Consider the following 26102-nt stretch of genomic DNA (forward strand, 5'->3'; position numbering starts at 1 on the left):
CACTTGTGTAATAAAATTTCATAACTCAAAATACGTCATTGATTCCCATGATTCAACTATAGTTAAATTATAATTCTATAATTGAATCATGACTGATTCTATTCAGCCGTGAAAAGGCTTTTAATTAATTATCCGTCATTATTTTTTTTTTTTTGTGAACTTACGAATATTCTCATTTCCAAAGCTCCATAGAAGTAAAAGAAGAACGTAAATGTCCTACGACACTTCAACAACGGCTTGGCCAGCAACAACTGCGACTAATGATCACGTGTCCATAACGACAAAATCAACGAAGTCAACGGCAACATTAGGTCCACAGAGCCGCGAGAATGAACACCGAAAATTCTCTGGTAAAACCATTGTAACATTGCTGATATGCGGATACTTGACTGGAATGGGCCTGTTTGTGGCTTGGCACATGTACGAAACTGGCAACGTCCAGCTTCTAAGAGGCAAATGGCTCAAGTATAATGCGGCTGTATTAGTGTTCCTTCTGCTCGCCTACAGTCGACATGTGCGGTAAGAGAATCCTATTAGCAAAACCTTCATGTCAATTCTCGTTCACTTATTGTTACCGCAGTTGCATTGCCACATTGTGCATTCCCATTTTGTGCAGCTCTAAGGGGCGGTCCTTGTTGATCGCCTTTGCTTTTGTGATGGTCGCTGTGGGACCAACTGTGAATATTTTTCGGAACGTCGACGTGCTCGTGCGTAGCCTCTCCTGTGGCCAAATGCAACTAAAGGAAGCGCTAGAAGAAATGCTGGAGGTTATGAGACAGCCGCTGGTGGCCATTAAGAAATCTGTTAGAACTGCCATGAATAATATAAAGCAAGTCGTCAAAAAAGTCGAATTATTGCTGTTTCGCATAAAAGAGCTGGTGCTGGTGATCTGTGAGGATTGGCGCGAATACTCTCTTGATGTGTCTTAATCGAATGTGCTTTTACTTTGTTTGTAGTGAGCGCGATCAAGAACATGTTTGAATGGCTGAAAAGCATCGTGAGCTTTTGCAATAAGGAATTGGGCACACCCTTCGATCGGTGCATGAGGACCGCAGACGATGCGATGAAGGATTGCAGGTATCCTAAAACACTAAGTGTTTGAGTGATTCGAAACCTTTAGAAGTGTTTAAGCAACTTCCACTTAAATTCTTTCCCGCCTGCAAATACTGCTGCTTATTTATCATTTCCTTTGCCGAACAGATCGCAACATCTCTCAAAAGGCTTATGAAATGGTAAATTTAAAGTGTACACTGCGTGCATACTACAGTCTTGCAATGCACCAAAGCGTTGCATCAACAAGTTCTTCACATAGAGTATCCCCGAAATACATTTCATCAAGAGCTCACACCAAAGCTCAAATAATGCATTGCAGAACAACCACCATGAAACTCTGCACGAAAGCTCGTCTCTTTCCTAGAGTCCTCGAGCCGTAGCTTATGCGAAGATGTTTAGCCGCAGCACACTCGGGTGAGAAACGAGCTCACCCAGAAGCTCAGTTAACACTCTCAATCCGTTCCCACAGCATTCGGTTTTACGTTAACGCAGCGACCAGGATTTATATCCGGCCAAGGAATGTCACTCCCGGAGCATTCCTCGTACATGTAAGCGGAACATTTATGGTGCTTCAGCAGCAACAATAACAATCTCTATTAACACCCACTCTATCTAAACTAGAAAAGGTTTTTTTTTTGCTTTGTGCAATTTTCTACGGGAGAGTTACCAGACTTTGCCCTACACATTGGAAAAATGATTCGAAATATATTTCTGAATTTTTTTTCTTTCATGGCACTTGCGTAGTGAAAAACTAGGCTCATTCAAGGGACTCTGTCAGGCAACGCACATCTTCTCAATGCTTTGCTATACAGTCAAAATAGTCGATGTTCTCTGTGTGATGGTAGTCTTCTTTGACGATGCTGTGCTGGGTACTATTATGGACAGTAAGTGATATATGGAGACGTATACACAATATGCACGAACTCCAAACAACCTCACCGTTATCCATTGCAGAATTGCGCGAATTCACGGAGGAGATAAAGAATATGTTCGAGGTGTCAGTCACTTTCGATCATGACTTCAGCTTTACAACGGTGGCCTCAAGAAATCTCAGCGATGTGGGCCGCGATATTATGAGTGAGATACATGGGCGTATGGCAGGCTTCTTCCTCATTTTCGGTTGGCTGGATGTGATTAGCGGACTCCTTTGCATTTTAGTGATAATCAAGTGGGAGCTTTGCCAACCATAGTCTTCATACTGAATTCTACATATTTTTCAGAGCAATTTACTTCAAAATGAAATACTTGCGTCAGCCGGGCTACAACAATCACTATCTCACCAAAGACATTCTGCAGATCGATGAGCAGCGCAAGGGCGCGGGTTTGGAACGATTATTGCCGCTGAAGAAAATCGAAAAGCGCAAATACATTTGGGTTGGTTCAATCGTTAACTGAATTAGAGTTACTTAGTGGAATTAAACTTAATCTTTGCCCATCACTTAGATATCCAACTGCCGTTTGACACGCCGAGAGATCTATAGGCTGATGCGCTCGATGTTATTTCTTTTTATTTCCGTCATACAGATTTTCTGCATCTGTTTTTTTGATTACAGTCTATATTGGACATTGGCTATGATCAACTACTATGGCAGCCAAGAGGCAAACGTGGAGGGTGAGCTACTGCCAGCCACAGATATTTTTTTATTTAATTTTTTTTTTCATACAATCACTGACAGTTCCGCCCTTCATTACCGTCGATGTAAAGGGAGGGGGCTACACGGCCGAAATTTTTCGCGGCATTGTGCAGGCTTTCGAGCCGCTCAGCCAGAAATACAACATCGATGCGACGCCTTGCCTTCCGGTGCCGAAGCGTCCGAATTTGAAGCGATATATGGAAATTGCAGGTATTTGTTTGTTGGCTTGGATTTTCCTCTTCTGTCAGCCTTACGGCCTGCGACTGCGACACGTTGTGATGCGTCTGTATTACCCAGCGGAGGCGCGGCAACGAGCTGCTTGGCTGTACAATGAGATACTGATGAAGCGCAGTGAGTTGTTGCAGAAGATATAGAGTAAAATAAATATCTAAAAGAGCTTTACTTACTCGCAGTGACATTCTTCAAGCTGATGAGACGGAAAGCGCGCGCAAAGTTTAAAAATGAGCCCAAATCTGATCCATATACTTTTCTAGACTGGGTTAGAGCGAAGACCGCGAGGTACTTTGAGAAATCTCTTGTTTTTTCCAACTTATTTAATTAGTTTTTTTTTTATCTAATTATTATATGCAAATTAATTTCTTCCAGCTGCTTTCTTTGCCGTTTTATACTCGGACATCGTAAAAGTGATACTTGCATTTTGTGCGGATTCCCCCTGAAAGAGTAATATTACACGATTTCAATGATTGAATGTTGATAGAAATGAACTTAAAAGGCCTAGTACGAATGACTATTCCAATGACAGAAGTCGCTCACCGACTGGTAGGAGGTTTTTATGAGAAGGGCGCCTTATGAAAGAAAAGTACTGGAGGGTTTGACATTACCTGCTTAGGGAGGCCAGTGTATTCCCTGCAACATAATCACTTTGTTAATAATTTAGTTGGTGCCGTGAAGTATGGAATATCGGTGGAAAGGCATAACTCCGATATAATTCCAAGGCATAACCCAACAACTGCCTTCATAGACGCTTATAACTTGTAATAGAGTACTCCAGTACTTTGCGCTGGATGAAATGGGGAGAGTTTGTCCATTGTTTAGTGGTAGTGTAAAATTTCGTATTTTGTATCCAGTGGTAAAAAGCATGAGTTCTGTTTTACGTGGGTTCAAACTCAAGCCACAGCCTTTAGCCCAAGTGTTGAGCTCCCCTAGCACCCTTCGACTGATTCCACTAATCGTGTTAGGATACAGCTCAGATGCCATTACCACATCATCAGCATACGTCACCACTTTTATCCCACCTCCATCAAGTTGAATCAAGATTTTGCTTGTCATACGTTGAGTGCAGCTGTTATAAATCGACTGGAATCATCACAGGTTTTCTTAATTTCATAGTAGTCGAATCAGACGAATTTTTTCGTGCTTTTTTTATGCCCGTCCAACTGAGATCACTACGCCAGAAATAGTCGATAAATCTTAGGAAAGGCGCTCGAACTTGAAGAAGCCATCGTTTCAGCACATGGACAAGTGATTTAAGTTTCGCATAAATATGTGGGTGTGAAAATTCTATTCGGAAGATGGGCGTTTTATTTGATTTCATAATTATTTTGATTAATTCAAAGGAGCGTTGGCGGAACTTAGATTCGATACAACACACCAGAGACCAAGTAACAGTCGAGACAGATCACCTCGCGTGAGTTTGCTGATCCTCAAAGTCATAACGACAGTTTTTCCGATGCGCCCAGTGTTTTTCACATCGTTTATCTTAAAAAGAGTTTACCGATCATTGAAGCATATGAAACACTTTTAAATCGATTCTACTCACAAGCCCGTAGTCCAATAGAAAAATGTTCGGGATTAAATTACGAATTGTTTCACGATTTATCATATTCTTCAGATTTTTCACCCTGTGACAACTTCGAGCTCCAATTTACCAATATTAAGAAGTGGCTCGATGATAAAATATTGGGTCAATGAAATGGTCATCAATAAAATAAACAAATATTTTGAAGGTATCAAAAAATTAGAGAAATGTTTGGTAAAGGGTATCGAGTTCATAAAAAAAGAGAACGTTTTCAGCCGACTAGAGTATTATTTATTCAATCTTCAGAGACATTTGACTCACTTTCGTAGTACTAGATTTTCTTTTGGTCTTCCTTTGAGAAACAATGATTTCTTGTGTCATTTTTAGAGTCCAGAAACCAAACTAATAAGGGTATTCATCTACAAGTATAAACCAAACTCACGACACGCTGAAGTTCTCATGCAAATTTTGACAACTGATTTACGAGCTTGGAAGCTTAAGAGGTTGAAGTGATTTACGAGCCATTTAAATGCTAAGATGAATACCCTTAATGCAGATAATAGGACTATGAATAAGTTCGTGCGGGTTTTTTTCGAAATTTGAAACTTTATTGACGTAAAATGGTTACAAATTTAATATTCAAAATATTGTCCATCGCTTACTACTACTTTTTCCCATCTTTCTGGCAATTCACGGATTCCCTTTGTGAAAAATTCGGTCGGTTTTGCCGCAATCCACGAATCGATCCATTTTTTGACTTCATCGTAATTACGGAAGTGCTGGTCAGCCAGGCCATGTTGCATCGATCGGAAGAGATAGTAATCGGATGGCGCAAGGTCTGGACTATACAGCGGGTGGGGTAGGACATCCCATTTGAGCGTTTCTAAGTATGTTTTGACCACTTGTGCAACATGTGGCCGAGCATTGTCATGTTGCAAAATAACTTTGTCGTGTCTATCGGCGTATTGCGGCCGTTTTTCTCGCAGTGCTCGGCTCAAACGCATCAATTGTCGTCGGTAGACATCCCCCGTAATCGTTTCATTCGGTTTCAGTAGCTCATAATACACAACACCCAGCTGGTCCCACCAGATACACAGCATAACCTTCAGGCCATGAATATTCTGCGCCGACGTCGATGTTGAAGCATGGCCAGGGTATCCATACGTTGCCCGACGTTTTGGATTGTCGTAATGGACCCACTTTTCATCGCCAGTCACAATTCGATGCAAAAAACCCTTTCTTTTGTGCCGTTGAAGCAGTTGTTCGCATGCCATAAAACGGCGTTCAACGTCTCTTGGCTTCAATTCATACGGCACCCAATGGCCTACCTTTCGGATCATTCCCATGGCTTTTAAACGTTTGGAAATGGTTGATTGATCAACTCCCAAAGTTTTTGCAACCTCTTCTTGCGTTTGAGCCGGATCTTGATCGAGCAATTCCTCCAATTCGGTATCCATGAACTTTGGCGGCGCACCCTCGCGTTCTTCGTCTTCCAAGCCAAAATCACCACTTTTAAAGCGTGCAAACCACTTCTGGCACGTTCGCTCAGATAGAGCATGCTCACCATAAACTTCCACCAAGATACGATGACTTTCGGCTGCTTTTTTCTTCATATTAAAATAATGAAGAAGAATTCCCCGCAAAAACACATTATTTGGCACGAAATTCGACATTTTCAAGTGTGGTAAAAATATTGTTGTTTACGCTTCAAATAAAAAACTTATACTGAGGTTTGTGCCTTACGACAGTAGCTCTCCAATGAATGTTTGGAAATGTGGATCGATGGAATAATAATCAAGTTACGCCATCTGTTGTAAAACCGAAACGAACTTATTCATAGTCCTATTATGTAGTTGTTGCGTTCATTTAAATGGTCTTTCAGAGACAAAGTGGAATGTTCAAATCCTGGCTGCAAGGCGGTTTACTGTCAGAGTTGTTTTGACGAGTCCAATAAAAATTGTTGTATATGCAAAAGGCCGGTGGAATACGGCGATGACAGTGACATCTCAGAGGAGAAGTAAGCACCGAGTAGACTCAATTTCACAGAAGTAATTTGAGAAGCTTAACGATTTACTTCCAACAGGGATTCCTCTGATGACCCGAGCGCCGTACGTGAGCCGCGCGAAAGCGATAAATATTGTATTTGGGTACCCTAGTACTCATCAAGCAGTAAATGAAATCGCACAACAATTTCCACCAACTTTGGCCGATTTGAATTCTATCTAAATTTTAAATGTATTTCATTAAGTGCATCCACTACCATTTACAGTACCACAGACTATGGAAGACTGGCTACTGGCTACTGGCTACTGGTTATTGGCCACTTTTGTGAATTCCGCATTGCAAACCAACTATGGTCACAGTAGCCGCAAAACAACAGGAGAACCAACCGATTTTGGCTAACTCACAGCTGCAATAGATACACTGGCGTAAGTTATTCTGCGGTGCTTTCATTCAACACCCCAATCAAGACTCTGCCCAAATAAGCAAAGTAAGCAAACGACCGCTCCTCGTCCCAATTGGTTAGGATGCTTTCTGCGTCGAGTTGGCGTAAATGAAGCAATGCTGCGGCTAAAGTTTCGATCGGTGGAGCGTAGATATGATCAGCATCACAACGAGTAAATGGACAAATTGTTTGTTGTTTAAGGCACAGCTGCAGCTAGAAACGTCATATGCACTATCGGATTGACACATGCACATACATGTACGTACATACATACTGTGTGAGCACCACCTTCCTCGCCCAGCCACCGCTCCATCGAACCCAACGCGCAATTCGAAAAACATTTGAAAATTGCTGACGAATCGTAACTTTAGTCCACTGGCTGCTGGACGGTTGGACAAGTGAAGAAGCGACATATTTTTATGGCATTTAGCGGGAGTGGCTCTCGTGATGATGATGGTGCTGGCGATAGTTATGTATGCTACTGCCTTTGCTGCTGACTGCTGATGATCGTGCGCTTTTGAGGGTACTCGTACATTGATGAAGTGGGAATGTTGTTGACATTTACTGCGAATTAGTGTGGTCATGACGACATTGTTCACATATTTTCGCGCACATCGCGGCTGCAGAAGAGTGAAAGACAATTAAATGCACACAAAGTCGACAGCAATTGGAATTGCGTAAAATGGCTGCCACGTCTGCATAGTTCTGGACAAAGCGTGGAACGTCGACGACCCTTCATAATTCACTTCGACGGTATTTTGTGCTCCATTCCTCAGAATCCGCTGTAAATTACGCCCGTGTAATCAGAATCAGATAGAGGCAAAGATCGCGATGATGGTGTAAAATGGTCGCATTAATAGACAAAAGACTCCGAAGAAGGTACATGTCGCCACTGCCGACGCAGCCATCCACTGCAACTACGCATAGCAAACGTGACATACCTGACAGCCGCGCGTTTGCGATATGTGTACGAGTATGTCTGCGCGCAAATATATGTATGTATGTATGTATGTATATGAATTTTGAAATATCTGTTGCCCCCTTTGGATTTATTGTTGTTATGTGCAACATCGGTTGGCTGCGGTGTATTATTTGATCTTTGTTTGTTGCGTGCATCTTTTATTCGATTTTTATGAATTTTTAATAAAATCTGATATTAGTTCATTGTGTTTGCCACAACATTGTTGTAATTTTTTTATTATTATTGTTATTGTTATTATACTAAATGCATGTGTGCACAAGTGTTTATATGATATTTAACACCCGGCAAATGCATTCACCAGTCTGCATCTTTGGGTTGGTTCTCTGGCGGTTTTCGTTCTCTATTTATTTCTATCTTTATTTTTTTACTTTGTGTGTGACCACCATCGACGTTGTGACATATTTGGATCGCTTTGTTGGGGGGACACGCACAAGCCCCGAAATGAACGCAGAAGTAAACACTCCAAAGGCGCGCCGTCAGCTCTGCTGGCGATCCGCTGCGGCTGCGCCTGCGCAATGGGTATGTGAAACGGTTGGGGTTTCTTCGGCCGGGTTAGTCGCTTTCCGCAGTAAAATGGTTATGATAAACAGATTAGGTTACCACAAATTTTATGGGGACACATTTTTAATTTCAAAGGAATATTCTTTAGTTGTGTGTGACTGCGGATAGGAGGGTTAGGCGCAGGTTGCGCTACCATCGTTAATGATAAAATATGATCTCATACGTCATTACACTTGTTTGATTTCGAATTTATTTACATATGTTCATACATACATACATACATATGCTCTAGCTGTGTGTTGTAGCTATTTGTTGTTGACAATTTAGCATTCATGTTTTCCATAAATTAATTACTGACACAGAAAAGGGGTTCAACCCGAAAACGTATGTCTGCCTTGTTCGTAACTGTGCTAAACAAGGTTTTTAACAAAATTTATTGTTTAACTAAAATAGAGCACTTTCTAGAAACGTATGCTGGAATTTGTAACTGTGTTTATTCATAAAGAAAGCAATAAGAAGAAAGCTCATTTATGCGATGTGACTTTAACACCACGGGCAGGCATTTAAGAGATGTTCGGTCATGCTGGAGGAAATTCAGACGCCACAAAATACCACCGTGATAAAAAAGTTCTCGAAATATTCAAAGGAAATTCAAAATACAAGTTTATTCCTCAAAAGTGATATTATCGCCTTCAAAGTACTTCCCACCAACTGCAACGCTAATGCCATCGTCATCCGCGACTCACGATCTCTACTGAAGCGTTCATGTCGCTCGCAAACGGTTGTTTTCTTAAGAGTATCATTACCGAAACAGTTTTCCAGCATTCCTATTGAATCCATTTTTAACACAAAATTGAATGCAAACTCGTTGTTGCAAATTCAAATCCATTTTTAAAACTGTAAAAAATCGAAAACACGTGCAGAGGAAGATTTACTCAACACGGCATAACGTTTACAAATGGCAAGCAATGTCTATAAAATTTAACTCAATATTTCACCCATCAGCCTGCTGTGAATGCTGCACAAAAACCACGCACTTTTCGCTTAAAACATGAAGGAAAATTTTTACTTAAAGCTATTAACTCATTTAAGAGAAAAAACATTTATGAAATACACCCAGTGGTACAACCATTTACTAATTTTATGATAAATAATATTAGTTTAGACAAATTTATTAACAAATGAGGTCTTGTGTAGATTTTATTTTGAGTCTGATGAAGTTTATGGGATTTGCAATTATTACTGTTACGAGAGGGTTTGAGTGCGATTGGATTCGTGTGTTGTGTGATGTGGCATATTTTCTTATTTCTTCGATTCTTGTGGGTACTTTGGGATCACGATGAATTTCTGCATTTGCTATAACAAGAGGCGTTTGAGATCTTTCTGAGGGTTTTTGATTGGAAGTATTTCGATGTTGGAGTTGGCAGTCCTCGAAAGTTGAATGCCATATGTCCATATGGGTTTGAAGATATGTAGCTGAGTAAAATAAGAGCTTACTTTCGAATGGAAACTAGTTTTGGTGAAAATAGGGGTTTTCCATGCGAGTTTGCTATCAAGATGCATGCCGAGATATTTTGTGACGTTAGTTTGGGGCACGATTATGTTATTCAGCTTGGCAAATTTTTCGATTTAGGTAAAAGTGACTTGGGAAGATTTTGCTTCGTTTGGCTTAATGCGTCACTCTTTCAACCAATGAGTTATTTTATGAAGTCCTTTCGGCAGGTTTTTTTGGTGAATTGTGAGTACGGCAGTGCCATCCGCGAACGTTCCACCTATTGTTTCTTCAGAATCTGGTAAATCGTAAATGTATAGCAAGTATAGGATGGGGCCCATAATACTTCCTAGGAGTACACCAGCTGAACAATCATGGCATTGGAGAGAAAATAGTATCAAGAAAACTGCGGTGCTCTTCAGAAACAAATTTATTTTCAACGATGTCTACTCAATAAATCCGATTTTGGTTGAGTGAGTTTGGAAAAACAGTTTCAAATTGTGAAAAGGTACATTTCTGATGCTCTACACTACTCTTATTTGTACATTTTTACTGAGCCCGTCTCAAATCTCCTAAAGACCAGTTAAGTCAATTTAAAAACCCTCTGCAGCCCTCCGGAACTGGTCTTAAGGGGTCCCGGTTATCTAGAACTCGAAAATTTAGGGTATTTTCAGGAACTTTTTTTTTTACAATAAAAAAATGAAAAGCCATTTTAAACTTTTTGGCTTTTTATTTAACTTCTTTTACATAAATAAAGGGTGTTTTTTTAGAGGTTAGGTTTTCAAGATGAAATAAAACGTATATAATTTAATGTTATGGCTAAGAATTTAGCTTTATTATAAAGATAAGGGTTTGCCATTATGTTTTAAAAATGATTTCGGGCAAGTGGCCGCCGCGGCTGGCTCGAATAAATTCCAGCTGAGAGGCCCAATTTTCGACCACTTTTTGCAGCGATTGGGGCCGTATGTCAGCAATAACGCGCCGAATATTCTCTTCCAAGACGTCAATCGTCTCGGGCTTATCTGCGTAGACAAGCGACTTCACATAGCCCCACAAGAAATAGTCCAGCGGTGTTATATCGCACGATCTTGGAGGCCACGCCACAGGTCCACGGCGCGAGATAATGCGCTCACCAAAAGTTTCCTTCAATAAATTGATTGTTGCGTTGGCTGTATGGCATGTAGCGCCGTCTTGTTGGAACCAAAGGTCGTCCACATCAACATCGTCCAATTCAGGCACGAAAAAGTCATTAATCATGGCTCTATAGCGCTCTCCATTGATTGTAACATTATGGCCGGCTTCATTTTTAAAGAAATATGGACCAATGATTCCCTCTGCCCATAGAGCACACCAAACAGTGACTTTTTGAGGATGTAACGGCGTCTCAGCAATGGCTTGTGGATTATGTTCACTCCAAATGCGACAATTTTGCTTATTGACATACCCATTCAACCAAAAGTGAGCTTCATCGCTGAACAAAATTTTCTTGTGAAAATCGGGATCGGTGGCCATCTCGTTTGGGTAATAAATTTGCACGATTTGCAAACGTTGTTCAGGTGTAAGTCTATTCATAATGAAATGGCAAACCAAACTGAGCATAAATAAAGTGACAGCTGTCAAAAAGACCATCTACGAAAAAAGTAGTGCCAACTTGAAAACCTAACCTCTAAAAAAACACCCTTTACATACATACATAATTGATGCGTACATCCTTTTGGGGTATTTGGCCGAGCTCCTCCTCCTATTTGTCGTGTGCTTCTTGATGTTATTCCACAAATGGAGGGACCTACAGTTTCAAGCCGATTCCGAACGGCAGATATTTTTATGAGGAGCTTTTTCATGGTAGAAATACAATCGGAGTTTTGCCATTGCCTGCCGAGGGGCGACCGTTATTAGAAAAATGTTCTTTTACATACAAAATTGAAAAATTTATTTTTTATTTTAACAATTTAAAAATGGCGCTGAAGTTGACCCTCCCGAAAAATTGGACCTGGACGGTGTTGTCCATTTTGACTCTTCTATGTATCTGAAACACAAAAACCAAGAAAATTATTAATCAGTATGACTGTAGCTACATATGTGCCGTACTAGAATAAAAAAAAGAATTGACAAAATGGCGCGGTTTTGAATTAAACACTCTAAATATTTTTTTTTTCTGAGTTAATAAAAATAAATAATTTAAATAATAATATAAAATGATTCTAGTTCGGGCGATAGCCATTGATGTTGTGAACAAAATATTTCAGACGATTCGGTTGAATATTTTTTTTTTTTCACAACACCAGGCCGGAAAGTAGTTTTGATATAATTAAGTTTAAAGTTCTGAGGGTGGCCTCGTGACGAATCTGACACTACCTGCTAAAACTACTGTAGAATCAATATCCTTCCGAAAATTTGACTGCATATTCTTAAAAGCGTATACTTTCGAAATATCAAAAACAATCCATTTTTTGAAAATTTTAGACCACCGGACTCCTTCATTTCTCTTTTATGTTAATTTCAGTAGCATTCTGTGTTATCAGCACAGCTTCTGTTAATGTCAAATAAATGCTAACAAAATACCATTTTTCAATTCATCTCTGTAAACCTCTGTTGAAATGTTAGCTTGCTAGAGTTGGAGCAGAGAATGCTAATTTTGTCATTAATGTTAATGACATTAACATTCCCTCTTTCGATTCTTTCGGTCAATAGTTTAAATTTTTTTTTTATGTTTTTGCTAAGGAAAGCCATTTGAGGATGAATTATGACTTAATTATTTTTGAGCAAAAGTATAATTTTGTGAATGAATAACTTCCAATTCAATGTTTGTGTTTACACAATTGCTCTACGTATGTAAATGTATATGTATCTATGCATAACGAGCTTTCGACGTCCTCAGTGCACTCAATTTCTGTTTACGAATTATTTATTTAATTAAAAAGTTCGAGTGCTATTGAGTTGTTTTGAGTGTTTTGAAAAACCATACCTCCTGATAAGATTATTTTCATCAATCTCAAGCGTAGCACAAATCTATTTTTAAACACTCTGAAGGTCATGACAAAGAGTTATTCATCTAGTTTTGATGGAAATGAATAAAAAAAAATTTATAAAAACACTTATAAAAAATTGTTTTTTCTTGACTTAGGCCCTAGATTTGTTCTATGACCAAAAAAATTAGACACTAAGTCTCTTTAGTATTTTTTATTTACCATTGAATTCGATTGGGATTTTCCTTAAATTTGGAAAAAATATATCTACAGTCGATATTATTCAATTACCTCTTTCAATTTTTCTTTAGTAATGTCCAAACAATGATGCCCAATACTTCATTGTAAAAAATTATTTAAACCTCACAGAATTTAAAAAAATGAAAGATTGGAAGAGCAATTTTTTTCTCGGTCTTCCATTATTTTTATTTATATCTTTGAACTGCATGAGAACTATCGATATAGCTATCTATGGTTTGTCAACTGAGAATGGCAAACTGTGCTAGTATTTCTGTTCAATAAGCTTGGCAAATCATCATGAATCGTTTATCACCAGAACAACGCTTTGAAAAAAATAAATCTGTTCGCGAAGCTTATAGAGCGAAATGCTGAAGAAGCGCCTAAATGTCGATTCATGATCATTTTCAAAAACAACACGAACAATGTGTTTAGTTTTTGCTTTTGGTCCCTAGAATCTTAAAATCTACAAGCAAAAATTGACAGTTTGGAGCAACTTAAATAAAATTTGACAATTTAAAGACCAAATAAATTCAAAAGAAACCCTGTTAGAAGTGCTTGCTCCATAGTAATTTTTTGTTGTTTATTTGTGGGTATTGCTGTGAAAATACTTTGAATTTTATCGTTACTTTATTACATAATCTACACTACCAATGGAATTTTAAACGATAAACCCATTCACTGAGCTTTTCCACCGCCTGATGGAAAGTACAATATTTTCCAAAAACATCCGGGAGATGTATTGCTTGGCTTTGGAATCTAAAACTGAATCAACTTTTTAGAGTACAAAAGTAAATGGCCAAGTGAGCTGAAAGTAGAAATTAGAATTATTGTTTAGCTTAGGCGTTCAATCGCGCATACATAAGTCCGAGATCCAACTACCCAATACCACCCCCGTAACTGCATATTTATGTATGTATGTATGCCTTGCGCGTGCTTTATTTGAACTTTTTGCGGCCAGCCGTTCTACTGCGCAGCGCAGATAATTCTGAGCGCGAGTGTACGTAGAAGAGCACACACATTTCCTGTAGATAAACAGACGTCGCTACCGACGCCGATACCGTCATTGTCATTGCCAATGCGTTGGGTATTTACCACTTGGCTTCTTAGTTATGATTTTCCAAACAAGAAGTGAACATCGAAACCAAATCACTAGATTATTTCCACACGGTCAAGCGTGTGACGCGAGTAAACATCAACGGTTTTTTGGTGAATGCAATAATTAGTGTTAAAAATTATTACATCCGCACACCATATGTACATACAAGTGTAAAAATATGAAACAATGAAGCGATAAACCCGAAAAATGCAACCAAAGTTTTTGAGGTCGGTGAGTGCAACAAAAGTATGTGGGTAAATATCACACAAAAAATTAATTAAAAATCCAGCGAGGTGAATATAACTCAGAAAGAGATTAAATCGCAAAGGAATCAAGTAAGGGGAGGTTCGTCCCAACGATAAGTGCAATTTATGCGAATTATGCTTTAGAACGGGCTATTTATTTGTGGTGACACATCCAACGCATATGGCAAAATAGCAATAAAATAAAAATAAATACGAGTAAACTACAAATAGGGGAAACTAAAAACAACAAATAACTATTTAGTGTTCGTAAAGAGCTAATAATGTCCGCATTAACACAATCGCGCGAACCGCAAATGCAAGAAAATCCAATTACGGTATCTGGTGGCAAGCCAGCAGCAGCAGTGACGACGCAAAATACACAACAGCACCAGAAGCAACCGCAAACGCAGCATCAATTGTTTCAACCGCTTCAACAGCAGATACAATCTCAGGCGCTGCCAAAACATCTGCTAATGCATTCGTTGCCTCTCAGCGCCAAGGCGCAAACTGCTGTGACAGTGGGCGGAGGTGGTGGTGGAGTAAGTTACGCGGGTGTTGGTGCACTACAACGGGCACAAACTGCGCAGGTACGTATCCCGAATCCGTACAACGACACTGTATGTATGTATGTAAAGTGTATCTTTACGAAACATCCCGTTATATGATGCTGTGATGCTCGCACTAATACATACTTGCATATGTCACACATACGTGCATATGTATGAACGTATAGGCGTGCGAATACGCAGATACTTTTTTAATATGCGAAGAGGCGCGAAAAGTGCCGGCTCACCGGCAAACCTGCGCCATCAAACGTATAACGATTAGGCGATGGTATAAAATTGACATTCAGACGATGTCTGCAGAATGATGTTGTCTACAAAGGCTGCGCTATATCTTGTACATACATACATACACACATACATACAAACACTCACACACATGCATATGTACATAATTGTATAGAGACATAGATATATGTACATATGTACGTATGTGCACCCAGTCAGCCTTAACCGGGGTGATTTCGGAAGGCCGAACGACTTGTTCTGCTAAACTACTTCTATTACCAATTGCCCATATATTATATTTAAACGAAGCTTTCATTAAGCAGATTTGTCATTCGAGTCTGTTTCTGTGGAATTTTGTCAAAAATCCTGAGTGCAAAATAATTATCTCTCGCCAAGTCTCTGCTATCAAAAACAAAAACAACCTAAAAGCTATCGGATATCGGTGGCTGGATAAAACTCCAGCGCCCTCCATTCATAGAAATTAACCCTCCGTCGGACATCTTTTTTAAAACCTCCGGTTGGGCACCCGGGTCTGGCCTTTTTTCGTCCTGTTCGAGGATCCTTTTTAAAAGGTTATATTCATAAATCGATATAAAATTAAATTTTAGGAAGTTTAGGAACCTGAAAGCTGAAGTCGTTAGCTATAATAGAAATATGTTAAATTCACGTTCGAAGTAGAAAAAGTCTGGCCAGATTCGGGTGTCCAAGGGAGGTGTAAGGCATACACAAAGTATTGGTTCTGTGAGCCTCACTACCTATAAGCGTTATGATGCAAGATACACACATACATACATATGTATGTATATATGAAGTTATGAAATTTAGACAGTTGCATAAAATTTTCAATATCTGATGAGGAGGCTCATATACTTATAACTAAAAAAGGAATCTCGCATTTTCTTGGGATTTTGAAATTGGGCGCCATGTTGGACTCAGTTTATGCAATTCGAAATGATTTACATATGTTAAATTCTCTTTATTGTTACTGTCAAAATTTCGCTAGTTGGGTGAAAGCAATATCGCTGCAGCTCGACGTAGCCTATGTGGTACCCTTCAACATGGATTTCGCTGCTTTGTCTTAGCGTTTTATGGGCAATTGCAACAAAAATTATAATATCGGTGGCGGTAGGTCTTGGGCGTATTGGCGTATTGCGAACACAAATACAAGGACTTGCAACGTCATGAACATATTTATGATTGTAGGTATGTAAATAGACGCAAATAGATATGCGTGGAGAAATATGCGTGCATTACATGCGGGCGCATACTTGTGTTCAAAATAATAGAAACGGACGACGTTTTAACTATTTTTTGGATTTATATTTTTTGTGGGTTTTTTATAAAACTACTTAGTCTTGCCATAAATTCTGTGACACATTTTGAAATGCATACGGCGAGAACAAATTCGCAGAAAAAAGTTCCGTTATTTTTGCTTTTGTTCGTATGCATTGTCACTCACAAATTATACTCAGTTTCGTGGAAAATTTCGCTTGTTAACAATGGAGTAGGAGCTAAGGATAATCGCATTGCAGTTATTGGATTACAGAAGTGTGGTAAAAGTGCAAGCGAGATTTGAAACATCTGAAGTGACAGACAGAAAGGAAGTGGTCGACCTGGCGTGGTTCGAACCAGTGCAGGCATAAAAGCCGTTCGAGAAAGAATTCGCAGAAATCCCCTTAAAAAGCAGAAAATGATGTCCAGGGAAATGAATGTATCGACCAGATTCATGTAAAGACTAATTTGAGATGATCTCCACATGAAAGCCTTCCGTCGCTTAACTGGTCATCTTTTGACAACGCACTTGAAGAAAATTAGTCTCGCACGCGGTTAACGGCCATGAAAATATTCTTTTCACAGATGAGTAAATGTTCACTCTTGAAGCAGTTTTTAATAAGCAAAAATGTTGTTCCAAGGATTCAGCGTGGACACTATCCAGCCTCCGTAATAGTTTGGCGTCTCTTGTAAAGGCATTACATCTCTTCATTTCTGCGAAAAAGAGGTTAAGACCGGGGCAAAAGGGTACCAGGAGAATGTCTTAGAAGGCGTGGTGAAGCAGTTGAGCAGTACTCTCTTCAATGGAGAGCGTCGGATCTTCCAGCCATATTCCGCTCCAGCCCATAAGGTAAAAACCACCCAGCAGTGGCTAAAAAACAATGTTCCTGGGTTCATAGACGCAGAAGATTGGCCGTCTGGAAGTCCAGAACTGAGTCCATTGGGCTACAGTTTGTGGTCAGAATTGGAGAAAATAGCCTGTCGAAGACCTCACAGAAATTTGGAGAGTCTAAAACAATCTTTGGTTCGAGCAGGGACGTCAATCTCTGTGGAAATATATCGTATTCTACAACAAAACCCAAGCTTCAAGCTTTGTAAAAAATTCCTCTAAGCATATTTCTGCCAAGCTCCTCATAAAAAGCCATCTGCCGGTTTGAGTCAGCATAAAATTGTAGGTCTTTTCATTATTATGTACAGATATACATATGTATGTAATATTGCGAGGAAATATCTGCTCCGCGGTAGTACAGAATTGGAGGATTTTTTCCGGTGACAAAACAAGTGTGCGACAACACAACTCTCCCAAATTATTTGTGATTGGATTATTTATGCTCTTACATTGCGTCGTTAAAAACTCACCGCTTCAGTGCTAGCGCAATTCTCTGCATGGTGCGTGCGCATGTATGCGTGTATTGTAGGAGATGCCTGAATTTTCGCAAATACGTACGTATGGTATGTTTCTATTCATGATGCTGACGACGCAGAGGAGACACATACATAAATACATATGAACGTATGTATTAGTACCATATCCTCGCCATTGCCGGCTGATATGCATTCATTCAGTTCATTCATTAATGCTCTGTGACGCGTAATAAATTTGTTGGCGTCATAAAAAAGCGAATTTGCCTCACTTCCGTTGTTGGTTGCGCAGTGTGCGCGAGTATGAATGGGGTAAGGCACACTGTTTGGGCGTGAAGTATCTGGATATTCCAATGTGGAATTTTATTGGTTGAGTTAGTGACGTTAGAAATGGACTTTAATGTGTACCATAAATATATATATTCAAATGCGGAAGTTCACCTGATGGTACTCGCATGTCGCTTACGTACATTTATGTATATATGTCTGTATGAGTGCGTGTGTCTTAAAAATCTCCATGTACAAAGAAAGAGAAAAAAGGAAAAATCAAAAATATCTAATGATAATAAGTTTTTCAATTAGCAAAGTTTCTCACACCAAGAGGCCCTGGGTCGGATTGTTCGCAAGCAGGATTATAAAAATGTAAAGAAAGCATTACAACTTGGCTACACATATACCTATGTAGGTATGCTGTAATTAAAGGTTTACACCTTCCTTTACAACGAGAAACTTATTTTTTATAACTCCAGTAAAAAACACATACCTAAAAAGTAGCCACAGTTCCGACTAGTGCAAGGTTGCTTGCCTAGGACCAGACGCTAGGTGGCCCTAAGGCCCATTGTGATGCCATTCTACTGGCTAACCTTAATAGTTATAAGTTATAACACCTGTGAGGTCGCTGGTATTGATTTGTTGAAACAAGACAGAAGTTTTGCCCTCTTATGATTCAGTTTTGGTTACAGCGATTTAGAGACGCTGCAGTTAGTAGTCACAGACCACCTTCTATTGATTTCCGCGATTACGCTCAAGTCAATCGTAGCGCTCAGTGCGTTTAGAGAAATATTTACGCCCTCATCCATTCGTTGAAGGTCAAACTCAGAGCCTTTACTTGCAAACTGATCCGCTCTTTCATTTCCCTCCACTCCAGAGTGGCCGGGGACCCAATAAAGTGTTGTGTTGTTGAATAAGCGAGAGCGACCTCCTGTTTTCTTGAACACATCTTGAATGTATACGTAAAGAATCTTTGCTTTTCAAACTTGACATTACTTGTCGTGCTTAGATGGATGTTTTTAATTTGTCCAACAAACATACAGAAGTTGAAAGTAGTTTTCTCGCATGACCTGGTAAAAAATATAGGTATTAAAATCGGCACCTTTGTGCTAGCTCATCGTACGTATGTATGTATGTGTACATATATAATGGCCTAACTATGTATCTCTGCACTTACATACCATACTTTACTATCACATTCCACATCCATAAAACCATCCATATCCACTTTGTTAGATCCATTCATTGTCCTTTTATGGCTACAACGCTCAGCTTCTGTACAAATAAATACACTCGTATTAACATACATAGGTACATACTTACATACATATACATACATGTGTACTCCTGCTTGACCCCCACGACTTCACTCATTGTTTTCGACCCTGACACTGTTGTGAAAATTTCATTGTTCGCTTGCTATCCCTAAGCTTTGAGCAGCTGCTGCTGGAACCTTGCACTTGTTTACCGCAGTTGAAGCACTCTTGGGGTGGAATTCATTGTTCAAACACTGACATTTTAAGCCAACGACCAAAAAGTCAATGCGACGTGGGCAATCATCTTACAGCATTTGGCTATGAAAGGCAATTGCTGAATTACCCAGCTGAATTTATCTCTGCAGACCATTGACGAGTAGAAGAGAGAGCGAATCCGCAGTTTGAGAGAACTTCGAGGCACTCTTCTGCCGGGTATGTGGCAGGAAGCAGTCAGTCAGCCAACTAGCCAGCCGGCAATGGGGTTGTTTTGTGTCCCATAGCGTGCAGCCAAATACCCGCCTCGTGCAACACCTTGTGCAAACATTACACGAATGCTGATGTGATTACAGTGATTTTATGTTTTTTATTGGCTAAAATAATTTCACGCTGAATGCCTAAAATCGATGTTGAACTTGAGGTTGTTTTATTTGTTGCTATCGAACTAAGGTTGTCGAACGTCAAATTGTAGCGACAACATTCGAATAATCTATTATATGCTCCGACTTTTAACACTGTTTTCGTACTTAACTCAGTAGAGTTATTCTCAAATTGCACTAATTTGAATGGTGCATTCATAATTTTGTTTATTACCATCAATTTGGGAGCCAATCCAAAGCTGGTGACTGGGGTGGAATATGAAATTATCTCAAAAAGTTGAAGGGAAACTATATGAAAGTCAGGTGACATTAAGAAGGAACCTGCAACTAGTTATCGTCCGGAATTCCAATAAGCACTTTGATTCAGAACTAAGTTATGGATATTTCGGTGAGCATTCTACCTGTATATGTATGTATGTACATATATATACAAATACATTCAAGTATCCTCATATATATCTGCACTACGGCCGGCAGCGATCACTAAATTTTTACCACTGAAATCAAAAATGAATTATAAGGTCTTGAATTCAGACGTGAAAGGTAAGCGAATGCGGGTTGGGTAAGCGAGTGATGAGGGTTGGCGAGTAGAAAATAAATATAATAAGACAGAAGTAGAGGATCATAAAATAAAAGAAGCGCAGTCTGAGAGTTCTTGGCTTTTTGAAATTGCGGCAGTCGGTTCTACGTTACCTAAACGAACCCAATTTATAACCGGCCAAGAACTGTCACTCCAAACGCTGTGTAAAAATTAATATATGGCAATAACAAAAATTAATATATGTATTTATACATATATATGCGATGCAATTAAAATGAGCTGTTCCATACCTCTTTTTGGTTAAATGCCCTTCCAGCATCAGGCTAAAGAAATCACAATAAGCCACAAGAAGTGTGTTACCCTGTCTGAAACCTCGTTTGTTAGCAAACGCCTCGGATAGGTCCTCCTCAATTCTAACCGCGCTGCTGGTATTGAGCAGCTTTATTTTGCATAGCCATATTAGTTTTGAGACGTCGTGGCATATAGGTAACTCCTTTTCGTACTGCCGAATGCAGCTTTAAAATCGGCAAAAGGGTGGAGTGTGTCGATTCGCCTTTCATGGGTGTCTTCCAAGACTTTTCGTGTTGTGAATATCTGATCGATACCTCCTTCAGCTTTTTAAGGCTGGGGCCAATGCGCATCGATTGGCAACCCCTTGACTTTTTTGATACGATTTTCCACGCGCGCCATAAACTGTATAATTACCAGCCCTTCCAGCTGTATTAAACGAAACAGACGAGGAAAATGTATAGGTTTATGTATTTAATGCATAAAATTCGGCCGCCATAGGCGACTGGGCTGGTGCGTGACTAACATTCGGATTTCAGAGAGAGAGCGTTGGTTCGAATCTCGGTGAAATACTAAAATAAATAAGAAAGTTTTTTCTAATAGCGGTCGCCCCTCGGCAGGCAATGGCAAAACTCCGGGTGTATTTCTGCCATGAAAAAGCTTCTCATAAAAAATAACTGCCGTTTGGAGTCGACTTGAATTTGTGGAACAACATCAAGACGCACCCCACAAATAGATGTAGACTTTTTGAGTTTTATTTATTTGTTTATGTTTTTATAGATGTAAAGTGTAACAAAAAGAAAATATAATGAATTTTTCCAAGGCAAAATGCACTATTTTTTGGTGAAATTCAATTGAAGGATACGCCACGTTTTTTTTCTAGCCGCCCGTCATGGGAAGCGCCGAATTCACCATTTTTGCCTACAAATTAAATTTAATGAAAATAAATATGAGTTTATAACTTTTATTTAACGGGGCTAAGGAAACAAAAAAACAACGGCTTGCTGCTTGGCGTTTACGGTAATTTCGCGTTTAGGGCCCGATACATTTTGTTTATTATAGAATCTCTTTTATTATAGAATTTGTTTAAAGTTACTCACTATTTATTTGATTTTAATGTTTTTATTTTTTTTCCATTTCGTTCTCATGAGCTTTCGTTTGCCCATTGAACAGACGCTTTGTTTTTCTCATTTGAATGTAGTCAAGGAAAGAGTGATTTCATCTATGATTTAGTGCTAAAAAGTATGTATGTATACGAGGTGGTGCAAAACTGATCACCCTCTTGGAAGATTTGGATGCAATGGCACACGAAAGGTAAAAATAAAGATTTCAATCACTCAAAACCATTTTTTTATTTAGTAAGTTATTCAAAAACAAAATTGGATGAGTGTGTAAATATTGTAAATTATAATTACATGCAATGGTAATCAATTTGGTATCTCCGTAAACACGCAAAAAGTGAAATGAATGAGAATCTTTCTGGCAATCCATAATAGTATTAAATATTCTCGAAATGCATCGATGTAAGCATTCGTACAGAAATACAATACCAAGTACTTACACACATACATACATAGGAATATGTAAAGCTGTCAAAAGTGTTTATATACCCATGAATACCTTAATTACTTCATTATGTGCGTATGTATGCATGAATGTCTGGATGAAATACAGAAAATGTCATTGAAATTTAATGATAGTGGAAATGCAGAATGTAATTACGCTGCAATATTTATTGCATTTTCAAAGCAGGCGTAGAGTAGAGGCTGAAAATGTTGAACACAAACAATGTACAGTAGTCCAAATTCGAACGTTTTGGAATAGTTTTCGAATAATTGTAATTTTTGTAAAATCTTTAGTCACATCTTCGGAACTGAAGAGACCAGAAAACTTTTCTTTGTCAGGCAATTGAGAAAATAAACAGAGTTGCTGGCTACCTCCAACTTCGAAATAACAATACCCAAACACTAATTTTACGAATCTTATAATAAATTCACATATATCCAGGTTATCTACCTTTTCGAGCTTAACTCCCAATCAGTATTTAAAAAGCGAGATTACATATAAAAAATTTCTCTCCCTAAATCCGAGATTGTAAAATAATCTTAGATTATAACTATATCTTTTCCGTACAACCCTGTGTTTTCTCTGCTATCAATAATTATTATTACGAATGTACAGGGTTCGGCATTGGAAGTGTAAACAATTAAAAAGGCCATAAATTTAGTTTGGAAAATTACTGTCATTCAATTCGAAGTAAAAATGTTTGAAAATAACACAAAATTAAAAATCAATTTACTTTTGCTCGATATGACCACCTTTTGTCTTGTCTATGGCCTTGAAATGGCCCAGAAACGAATCGCAAGCTGGCTCACTCGCGGACAATGGCTTTTTTCAGCGCCTCGAGACTGGTTGATTTTTTAGTTCTAATTTTGCTCTCTAAAATAGTCCAAAGATAATAACCCATCGGACTCACTCCATTGTGTGGAAGTTATATAGTTCGAACGTTGCTTTTTAATCATTCTTGGTTCCCTTGAGCTTTGTGAGACGGTGTCGAGTCCTGTTGAAACGTCCATGGTCTGCCACCGAAATTTTTGTCTGCCCACAGGTCCAAAGCAGCCTCTAGAATACTTTCCCGATAATATTTCGCATTTAACTTGACGCCAGGCTCGATGCGCGTTTTGGATCTTGTAAGGCTTGACTTTGAGATCATTTTGCAATATACGGTGGATGCTACGGTCAGATATTTGCAGTTCTTTCGCCATTTGATTGGCACTTCGTCGGGAATTTCCCTCAAATCGCTTTTTCACTTTTTGAACCATTTCATGTGACGTTGCAGTCGAGTAATGGAGAGATAAACAAAATTTTTGTTTACTTTAAGGTGCTCGAGCTCACGAACAATCGCTGGTTGTGATTTTCCAGCCAAATATAATGCAATCACACTATTATGTTTGAAATTCATTTGCTGATTTTCTTTTTCCGCGTTTAATCTCGGCAAAATACTTCCGCGCGCTTGTAAACAAAACTCTGGGCTGTCATTGATGCCCGTGCATCAGCTGCGCGAGTGGTCTGAAGTTACACTTTGAGTGCCGGACCCTGTAAGTAAAAACTAAATAAAATAGATGCCTTTTTTCTGGTTTGTAGACATAATTTTTCGCCATTCACTTGGGAATGGCCAGGACGATTCTTCTGCATATGGTTCAAGCAGCTCACAACGGCCGGGATTAGCCCACGTATCCTCTGGGTAGCTTCCGAACACCCGTTCGGGAGTGAGCTAACGTGAGAAGGCGAAACATTCCAGGATAGCTGGTTGTGCGCTGGGTTTGGGACCCGCCACTTAAAAAATCCCCCCCAATGAAAAGAACTGCAAAGCCTCGGATGAGAACTGCCTTTACTGATGACGACCCCTGCAAACGAAATAAGGAATATGATTTGAGGGCATGCACCTGGAATGTCCGGTCCCTTAATGGGGAAGGTGCCTCTGCCCGGCTGGTTGATGTCCTCGTGAGAGTAAAGGCTGACATCACTGCCATCCAAGAGATGCGATGGACGGGGCAAGGTAAGAAAAACATAGGACCTTGCGACGTCTACTACAGCTGCCATGTAAAGGAGCGCAAATTCGGTGTCGGATTTGTTGTGGGAGAGAGACTTCGTCGCCAAGTACTGTCGTTCACTCCGGTGGACGAGCGTCTCGCAACAATCCGCATCAAAGCCCGTTTTTTTAACATATCGCTAATTTGCGCCCACGCCCCGACGGAAGAGAAGGACGATGCGACCAAAGATTCCTTCTATGAGCGCTTGGAACGTTCCTATGAGCGCTGCCCCCGCCACGACATAAAAATCGTGCTTGGCGACTTCAACGCCAGGGTGGGCAAGGAGGGAATTTTTGGTCCCACAGTCGGAAAATTCAGCCTGCACAACGAAACATCCGGTAACGGACAGAGGCTGATCGACTTCGCCGGGGCCCGAAACATGGTAGTCTGCAGCACCAGATCCCAGCATAAAAAAATCCACCAAGCTACCTGGCTGTCTCCTGATCGAAAAACGCGAAACCAGATCGATCATGTTGTGATAGATGGAAGACACGCTTCTAGTGTATTAGATGTACGTACGATCCGAGGACCCAACATCGACTCGGATCATTACCTTGTTGCAGCCAAACTGCGCACCCGCCTCTGTGCAGCAAAAAACGTACATCTACCTGCGCAAAGAATGTTCGACATCGAAAAGCTGCAATCACAACAGACAGCCAGAAGATTCGCCACTCGACTCTCACTCCTGCTCTCGGAGAGCACTGCCCAACAAACCGGCATGCGCGAGCAATGGAGCAACATTTCTCGCTCCCTACGTACCGCCGCCGAAGAAGAAATCGGATTCCGGCGAGCCCGAAAAAACAATTGGTACGACGAGGAATGTCATGCTGCCGCAGAAAGAAAGGATGCTGCCTATAGAGCCACGCTGCGATCGGGCGCAACGCGAGCCATGTGGGATCGCTACAGAGAGCTGAAAAAGGAAGAGAGACGTATTATCCGACAGAAGAAACGAGAGGCCGAAATACGTGAGTGCGAGGAGCTTGATATGCTGGCCAATAGGAACAACGCCCAAAAATTCTACCAGAAAGTTCGGCGGCTTACAGAAGGTTTTAAGACCGGGGCGTTTTCCTGTAAGAACAAAGACGGCGATCTGGTGACTGACGTACAGAGCAATCTTAAATTATGGAGGGAACACTTCTCGAACCTGTTAAACGGGGACAGCTGCGCATGTCATAGAGAATGTGAAGATCCCGATACCCCAATCGTTGACGACGGAATTGTCGTTCCGTTACCCGACCATGACGAGGTGAGAATAGCAATATCACGGCTAAAGAACAACAAAGCCGCGGGCGCCGACGGACTGCCGGCTGAGCTATTCAAACATGGCGGCGAGGAGCTGGTAAGGTGCATGCATCAACTCCTATGCAAAATATGGTCGGAGGAAAGCATGCCTGCCGATTGGAATTTAAGTGTGCTCTGCCCAATCCATAAGAAGGGCGATCCTGCAATTTGTGCCAATTACCGCGGGATTAGTCTTCTAAATATCGCCTATAAGGTCCTAGCGAGCGTATTGTGTGAAAGGCTGAAGCCCACCGTCAACCAACTGATTGGACCTTATCAGTGTGGCTTCAGACCTGGAAAGTCTACCATCGACCAAATATTCACAATACGCCAAATCTTGGAAAAGACCCATGAAAGGGGAATCGACACACACCATCTTTTCGTCGACTTCAAAGCTGCATTCGACAGTACGGAAAGGAGTTACCTGTATGCCGCTAT

At 40.1% G+C, this 26102-nt stretch overlaps 2 protein-coding genes across 2 annotated transcripts in view; both read left to right on the forward strand.

Annotated features, from left to right (window-relative positions):
- Positions 1-211: 211 nt before the first annotated feature.
- On the forward strand, positions 212-7279 carry LOC128860810 (DC-STAMP domain-containing protein 2). Its single transcript, XM_054098566.1, has 12 exons — positions 212-519; positions 581-891; positions 957-1077; positions 1798-1937; positions 2008-2221; positions 2274-2427; positions 2497-2665; positions 2730-3038; positions 3101-3206; positions 3294-3368; positions 6329-6463; positions 6530-7279. The coding sequence occupies exons 1-12, from the start codon at positions 212-214 to the stop codon at positions 6600-6602; spliced, it is 2115 nt and encodes a 704-aa protein (XP_053954541.1). The 3' UTR covers positions 6603-7279.
- A 7001-nt stretch (positions 7280-14280) lies between these two features.
- Positions 14281-26102, forward strand: part of LOC128862217 (breast cancer anti-estrogen resistance protein 1) — a 115499-nt gene continuing 103677 nt past the window's right edge. Inside the window, exon 1 of the mRNA XM_054100721.1 lies at positions 14281-15001. Within this exon, the coding sequence (XP_053956696.1) occupies positions 14696-15001 (306 nt within the window). The 5' untranslated portion in view covers positions 14281-14695. The remainder of the gene's footprint in view (positions 15002-26102) is intronic.

Source organism: Anastrepha ludens, chromosome 4 (assembly GCF_028408465.1).
Source record: "Anastrepha ludens isolate Willacy chromosome 4, idAnaLude1.1, whole genome shotgun sequence".
Taxonomy (NCBI): Eukaryota; Metazoa; Arthropoda; class Insecta; order Diptera; family Tephritidae; genus Anastrepha; species Anastrepha ludens.